At 39.6% G+C, this 8381-nt stretch overlaps 1 protein-coding gene across 3 annotated transcripts in view; it reads right to left on the minus strand.

The window, feature by feature from the left end:
* Nucleotides 1-222: 222 nt before the first annotated feature.
* The window catches only part of LOC137999245 (orexin receptor type 2-like), a 25395-nt gene continuing 17236 nt past the window's right edge, over nt 223-8381 (minus strand). Inside the window, exons 1-3 of one of the 3 annotated variants that reach the window (XM_068845088.1) lie at nt 8346-8381; nt 2312-2756; nt 223-1425 (exon numbers count right to left, since the gene is read on the minus strand). The exon at nt 8346-8381 is cut by the window's right edge and continues 114 nt beyond it. In XM_068845088.1, the coding sequence (XP_068701189.1) occupies nt 666-1425; nt 2312-2646 (1095 nt within the window). In that variant the 5' untranslated portion in view covers nt 2647-2756; nt 8346-8381 and the 3' untranslated portion in view covers nt 223-665. Of the gene's footprint in view, nt 1426-2311; nt 2757-5221; nt 5344-8345 lie in introns of those variants that run through there. The other 2 variants (XM_068845089.1, XM_068845090.1) reach the window with 2 other exon arrangements.

Here is an 8381-nt window from a genome sequence, read left to right on the forward strand (position 1 = left end):
TAGTCACAAGCTAGCAGGATCCGAAGGATACACAACACTTTGCTTCATATATGTATGAATAAACCATTAATGTATATTTTACTCCCTGGGGGGGGGGAAGGGGGGGAGGGGAGGGGCGCTTCTACATTGGTCCAGACACGGGGCGTTTGTCAGAGGTAAGCGTCTGATATAAAAGGGTTCCTGCCGGTGTACTTTGGATGAAGGCTGGTTTATCTGAACGGTGAACTCTCGTTGTACCTGAAGAAGGTTGCTTTGTCCAGCCGAAATATAGTACAATACCAAATAATAAGGGATTCCACAGCAGTTTGTTTGCTCCGTATCCTAAACTACGAATCCGACTCAACAAGGTTGTTGGTGACTCTGTTCCCACTCTGTTCCCACCGAATGTTGCTTTTATTATGTGAAATGTCTTGCTATAATGCCGTAAACCTGTGTATATTTATAAAGCAATGACGTTTGAAATGAAGAAATTCATCATGAGACTCGTTCAAATTCAAGGCTCTAGTCACTCAGCTACATCTACATAATAATACGTTGGTAGAAAAGCAATCCTTAAATTAAATGCATGTCGATATAATTTACTCATTTTTTCTACGTCTACATCAACGATGCAAAGCGACCGGTATTTAAAGAGTAACTCGTTCACATCATGTGTCTCTAAAGGTTCAGGTATTTTGGATGCGAACATTGAGCCAGCACTTCAGAATCCTAAGAAAACCTTTTCTAAATTCGTCATTCATACCAGCATACAGCAACGGATTTACACAGCTGTTTACATAGACCATGATGCTTCCGAAAGTAAGAAATGTGTTTATATGAGTCCATTTCTTGCCCGACCCAAACTCGTGCCATAACCACACCACCTGATTTGGAAGAAGACAAATGGCGTACAGAAGAACAACAACCACTAACATTTTTACGATTTTTGTATTTCTCTTAAGGCGTTTTTCCTCCTGCCGAGCGCTAGATGCCTTTCTTTTGGTCGGTGATTGTGGATGGTTCTTTTCGGAACGCAGTTTTGTAAGAGCCGAAGGTTCATTTGAAGGAAGGTCACTTTCCTCAGCAAAGTCGTTGCATTTGTTGGACGCCATCATGACTTTGTTGTAAGCGCTGTCGGAGATGCCGCTTGCTTGCCGATTCTTAGCAATGCGTGATGCTTGTTCGTGCAGCTTCAATGCAACCAGTGTGTATGCAACGCCGATTATGAGGAGGGGCAGGGCGTACTGGAAAATGAACAAGCTTAAGGTATAAATTTTAACTGCGATAGGGAAAGGCCAATCTTCACCACAGTATCCATCTTTGATTTCGAGTGCCAGTGTATAAGGAAGCACGAGAATCAAGGACATGAGCCATGTTGAGGAGATGATGATGGCGGTCTGAATGGTACTAAAGCGCGGCTTCCACGGATGAATCACAGCTCGATACCTTGATAATACAAATATTTTTTATAAGTCAAGGAGATACATCAGGCCAACCACCTTGTTATTCAGGGTAGGTCGATTGCTAACATCTTAGGAATCCCAGAGAATCAGAATAAGTTCAGAGAGACAACAGAGTGGGATTTTTTGTATCCGAGCAACCAATGATTACACCCATGCTATAGTGACATAACATAAAGTGTCAAGTGTTTAATTCTTTTGTTTCTATTCATCATTAAAAGGGAGAGTATCACGGTATTGCGCATGTTCTAGCCGTAACGAATGCTATTATTTATGAACCAATCGAAAGCAACGTTATAATTTCGCGCGGGAAATTGACACATAAGCGTAAACATTTCTCGATTATTAAACAATCACTAATGGGCTAAGGGCAGTTAACTTTGCAGATAACTGAGCGATAAAAAACTTTCTCGCGTACGTGAAAATTTCCCGCACGAATTATAACGTCGCTTCCGATTGGCTTATAAACTTTGACATTCGTTACGGCTACGGCTGATATAGAGCTGATATGGAGTGTTTTCACTTGACGTCAGGGAGGGCCATGTTGGTGTTCCTAAAAAATAGAACGGCGGCCACACTGGTGTACCCAACTAATCCCCTGGGAATTGAGCTCTATTATCGTGCAAACGTTTTCCTTTGTTTCCGTGGAAAAACTGATCTCGTGAGTAAAAACACTCTATTCCTTAGCCGAGAAGACTTGAAAGTCTAACCATTTGCAACAAATGCAGTACTTTCTCCTCAGTTATTTTTAAGGGCCTGAGTGTTGGTCCAACCCGGGTTCTGAACCCCGTGATCACCCCCGCACGATTCAAGCCGATGCTCATCCAACTGAGCCACCGGTCGTCGGTCACTTTTTCATTTGTCAAACTCACCTATCGTAACTAATGGCTGCAAGCGTTGCGGCGGAACAATTTGTGAAGAGAGTCATTGCAGGCCACAGAACTTTGCACATAGCAGCACCAAGCGGCCACATTGGAGCCGTCACTTTAAGCACCACATCAAATGGAATACATAACAAGGCTACCATCAGATCAGACACGGCTAGGTTCACAAGCAAGTAATTGCGCGTTGTTCGCATGCGCGGTGTTTGAAATATTACCAAGCACACAAGAGTGTTGCCGGTCATGCCGATAAGAAATATGATGGTGAAGAAAGTGTACTCTGTGACTTGAATTGCAGTTATCCCGTCATCAGTTGTGTTCACCATTTTGACGTTTACTCAAAAGCTAACGTGAGTACCCGCTTTCATTAACCAGTGCCAGCCAAGTGAAGACAACCCCTCCACCCCTAATCAATCAGTGACGGAGATCCTTATGCCTGTTATGAAGAGAGTAAAAAAGGGCGTTATGTATTTTTTTTTTCATCACAGTATACGCAAAGGGAGTAATTACGTTTAAAAAGGCCTGATACATTATTGGTTCCTGTTTCCTTTTATTCTTGAGAAATCGAGAGGTGCTAATTGAGAAATGTCGGAAGCTACTGTCCTTCAGTTAAAAATTGAGCCAAGTCAAATTTTAGCTACAGGAACAACAACGGCACAAAGCAAGAATATCATTGGCTGCACGTGCAGCACGAATTTTCCGTGCATTTCTTTGCCGTACTCCACAAAACAACAACTTGAATCACCAAACTCTAGATTTTGACGACAAATTGAGCATACAACAATGAACCATTTATCTTCTAAAATATTTATACTTTAAAACCATTCCTACCCATCCGGTTACAGGATAGTCGCACGTATTGTACAACGTGAACAAAACGGAAAAATCGCGAAATACTTGCGATAGCGCTGAGTTTTATTTTTGAGCGACGTTGCCGTTGTCCTTGCTGTCCTATTATAGAGATTTAGCATCACGTTTAGGTGAAACGCAAACGTCGGCTTGCCGTTTCACGTTTAACGTAAAATCACGGATGGAGGGTTGCTTCGCGTGACTCACGGCAACTCGAGTATTTAGTTACTAAAAAGTAAAACCAAAATCTCGTATAATTTTTGACAAACATTTTGAGGAAAAATGTTTTCTAAAAACCGCTTGGAGGGCAGAGGATACATCCCAGACCAGTATCTGTTCCAACAAAGTTTGTGTTAACTGTAGAAAGAAGAAAACTATCCAAAGCAAAACGTTGAAGGAAGTGAACAAATGATCAAAATGTAGCCACTGAATTAGATTTTGTTTGAAATGATGATCTAGAATTCTGTCAACCTTTATACAGAACTCTAGAGTCTCTAGCACCACCTGAAAGCAAGGATCCTGAGCTTAAACAACAGTTTGAAGAGAAGATATCTCGCAGTCTACATGGCAAAACAAATGAACTCGAGAAACAGTTTGAGGAGGAAAGAAATCATGGCTAGAAAAAGCTTTTTAAACACTGTACTGTGAGAGAGCTTTCAACATTAATAGTATTAATAGTATCAATTTTTTTCCTGTGGTACTGGACTTTTTAGGGAGGGACGCTGCAAGTAAACTTGACTACAAGAACAATGAAAGGTCCGAGTGCAAATCGAGTCGAGATCTAGACCTGGGCGCAGTAGAACATTGACAATCGAAAATAATCCTCTTTTTTTGATATGAGCCACTAAAGCCAAAATATTGGGTGTTTTTGCAAGGCTTTCCTGTAGCCATGGTATCTTGTTACGTGGTAAAAATGACTGCATCTTGTTCAGTAATAATTGATGTTTCAGATGGTACCATAACATTGTTGTTACGTGATAAATTGTTGTAGTGTCAATCCTTCTATCAAAAAGGTCTCTTGAAAGTGTTGAAACTGGGTTGAGGCACCTTACGTAGGTCAGAGCTGTTGCTGCTGCTTCAAAACTAGACTTTCTCAAAGTCCGTTTTCTCTGGAGATATTCAATGTTTCACTTGCATCTTAAATTCGAGGAAACAAAGTTTGTTGTATTGTATCCCCATACTATTGATTTTTTTCTCGACATTCTTCATTCCTTGATGGTGTGAAGAGAGGAACCGCACCAAATGTCAAACGGGATTTTCAGAAATAGCTATGATTGTCTGGATGAAGTCTGACTTCGCTTCAGCTTAAGTTCTACTTTTGTTTTTGGCGCCTTTACCTCCTGCGGCTAATTTCCGGTAGAAATCAGATATAACGTGACAAAAGATAACACCACTCTTGACAGGTGGGCGGCAGACTTGTATACGGCGTACTTTTCGCGCCCTCGGTAAGGAATAAAACGCCTGATCACGCCTAGCGGTTGATCGCAGGTTAGCCTTAACGATATGACTTAATTGATATACCTGTAATTATTGCGGAAAATAGATTTTTAAGCTCTTAGGGAAAACTTTGCTCTTGAACTTTTATTGGAATAGTGACCAAAGCCAGCGACTCGTTTGTTTGTGGCTTGTTAAATGTGGTACTTATCAGCTGGTATCACAATAGTTCATTTTCCCACTATTTCAATGCAGTATTCACGATGCTGAAATAATTCAGGGACGTCGGTTCATTGTCATTGCGGCTGGATAACAGATTTCTAAGTTGACTTGTAAGTCCAAAATTCTGCAGAGGTTTGTAAATGGATTTGTGCTTAAACGAGCCCTTCATAATACGAAGTTATATCTCCCCAACCGGAAGTAGGTTACACTGCTGTTAAAAGCACTTGGACGTTTTCCCGACTATCCCCAATGAAAGAAATCATCTTTTTCACTAAACATGCACGATGAAAAATTGATAATTGCCAGTCGGCCAGTTTTTAAATATGAAGGGAAAATGGTACGATGCCGGAATTGTAAAAGAAATTTGACCGAAGTCCGTCACTGCCGCCAACTTACCAGCCGGGCTCACCAGATTCCGACTTGATCTTCATGATCACGGTTCCACAATCAGCGGTATCCATTAACTTAATCAAACTACTTCGACATAAAGAGGAATTCAAAGGGACGTGTTTCACGCATTGAAACATGGAAAGGTAGCTAAAATTTTTATCACGGACGCTTTTAAACAAAACTGAAAATCAATTAATTAGGAAAGTTATTGGAACAGTTGCAGCTGCGATGCTTTTAAGGTTTCATAATTATTGAAAAAAGTATCACTTAAAGTGAAACTTTCTCAATCAAGCAAACAATTGCTTTTCCATTGTAAATACGGAGAGAAAGCAAAGATGATTTCAGGTGATAATGAATCAGTCTTACTTTCTTTCGTAAAAATACTGTTTGGACTTTAATGCCGTGAATCAGTTGCAGAAGAAATCACATTCTTTTGTTTCCCATAATTTAACGAAGACCACTGAGCAAATTGAAACTGCTCTTAATTAATTAAGAAAAACTATGATCATTTGAAAGGTGTACTTTCCTTAAGAATCATATGAACACGTCTCGGCCATTTTAATTGATCTGATGTAGTAAAAATTTTGTTCCAAAATGAATTTTCTTGTCAACACTGGCTGTTCACTAGTCAGTCGAAGATGCATGTTTTCCTTGGGTCGGTTCTCGGCGATCGAAACACATCATTCCGTGTTACGTGAAGGCTTGTCTCATTATGGATCAAGTTTCTGATAACCGTGGGGTAAAATAATCCGGATTCTTCGAAAAACCAAATCGGTTTACTTTGCTTAGGATATTTACTTAGCAATTAATGTTGCTATGGAAATTTATTTGATAGCTGCTATCTTTTTCATTGCTTGATTTTCTTTTTCCGCAAGAGGCGCTATAAAGGCTCAAGGAGATAAAGAAGAAGACGTTACCTCGATGCCCGGCCAAGATGAGCTTAATCACGAAGATTAACAATTACGTAAATAAAACAGAAAACTAAAATGAACATTTCATCTCTTTAAGTTTAATGGCAAGAAAAAGTGGAAATTTCTGGGGGAAGGTGGCAGAAATGACAACTATCAACACTTGCTTGTTAAAGTTATGCTTTATCAGCTCACTTACTAATGGCAAGTTTTCTAAAACAGTTCTTGTTTCAATTGCAAGAAGTGAAGCAATAGAATTAAATAGCGGAGTATCGCCGGCCAAAAACCGGGAAAAGCTGTTAGGCGTAATTACGCTGCGACAGCGTGCGAATGTATTAGTCTTGTTTGTTGATGGTATCTCAGCCGGAGAGTACCATAAAAGAAAGTTGACATGATATTTTATGGCCGTAGTCGAGTGCCGAGTTACGTACTGCACGTTTTTTTACCAAATGAGAACTGCCGGTAGCATGATGTATATGTAAAAAGCGTTAGCCGAAAGGATAATTTTCAAACCATTAAGAAGATTTTAAAGATAATGCAGGAGCGAGTACTAAGGATAACGCTGTTCTTGTTATACCATTCATCTAGCCAATTCCGTGAATCTTTTCCCATAAAGCCAAAAAAATGTTTTTTATTCTTGGGGTTTGTGATAGAGCCATCTCAATAGGGGAGTGGAATTGACCCTCCTCGTCGCAAACACAAAATGTCTCGGTGTACATGATGGTTTCGTCAACTATAAATTTTGAAATTTTAGTGAGAAGAGGGAACACTTCTCCGAGAGAGGGACTGGACTCTAACGTCTAAACAAAGTGAAGTGATTATCGGCTTCATCGCCGGACTTTCTCGTGTTCTGGAACAATCTTTTTAATATAACGTATTCAACATTTCGCAAGGATAAGCCATTTTTTCGAGGCATTGTGATTTTTGCATAAATACTGAAAGTGCGCTTTCACAAACCCAACTTTTCGACATCATTCAGTCTCAGTCTGGTGCCCGGCTTTGACTGTTTAATAATGGGAAAGAAACTTGTGGAGTAGAGCAAATTGATGGCCGGATAAACCACAGACGTAACAACGAAATCATCTACAAAATAAAGTGATATCCTTCCGGTAACGTGCAGAAAATTTGTTAAAGGCTCTGACGCGAGGCACTTTCTGGTTGACACCAGGCTTATCTGGTTTGTTCAAGCAGCTGTTATCACTACAAAAAAATGATTTGTATGTGATGTGGCACACTTCTATTCTTGAGTGAAGTGAAAAAAGTTTATTTCATTTTTTTTAATGTCATCATGGCGTTATAATTTATTTTGGCAAGGTGGGAATTTAATCCTTCACAAAAGGATTTATATGATACACACCAGAGTTTTAATTATATGCATCTTTCAACTGATGCAAATAGCCCACGGTTTGTTGAGAACGTTTTGAATAGAGTTTGTTTAAGACAAGCTGGTTGGAAACAAAAATGTAATCCTGTTTGGCAAAAGAAATAAAATGGCACTGGATTAAAATAAGACCCTTTTATCTCTAGTTGTTTATTCGTCGAGCCATTCAATGCTAAGTATCATAACAAAAACTATTATCGAAATATGAATTGAACTAATCTAAGAAATTACTATTTCGCAGTTTTGTAGAATCCCATCATCGAACGCTTAATAAGTATTTTGAACTTTTCGAAGGGAGCTGCTGTCAACGAAAATACCTTTCTTAGACTGAAAACTCGAGTTAAGATCCCAGCTGGAACGGCGTACAGTATTCTTGCGTCATTTATCGAAATCTCTTTTGTTACAATTCATCATCGTTTGGTAAAAATACCAGATTCTCGATGATACAGCATGTTATAATATTTTGCAACGTAAATATTACTGAAGATGGAAACAACGGCTGTTTATTGTACTTACTCAGGCTGTTCAGTGAAAAGCTGTGGGATTATGTTGATTGTAACTCGGCACTCGGAGTCTGTATCGCGTCATTAGGGTGCAGGACTTAAGAATCGAAAGGTCCTTTTTCTATCATGTTTCTAGAAATTTTCACATTTCGCTATGCTTTTAACGCTTGGGACAAAGAAACCAAATTGTAGTCGAGTATTCAACAAAATAACATGCGTCAGTTCTTAAGTTCTTAGAGGCAGTGCAGTAAAACTGTTAAGTCTTATTTTGTCTGTTCAGAGAAAGTACCACAATGCAAGCATGCAGAAGGCACTAGCTACTGAAGGCTCTTACTCACCAAACTTTCGCAAATCCTGGTGCTAATATCCTACGA

This window comes from Montipora foliosa, chromosome 4, assembly GCF_036669935.1.
Source record: "Montipora foliosa isolate CH-2021 chromosome 4, ASM3666993v2, whole genome shotgun sequence".
NCBI classification, from domain to species: Eukaryota; Metazoa; Cnidaria; class Anthozoa; order Scleractinia; family Acroporidae; genus Montipora; species Montipora foliosa.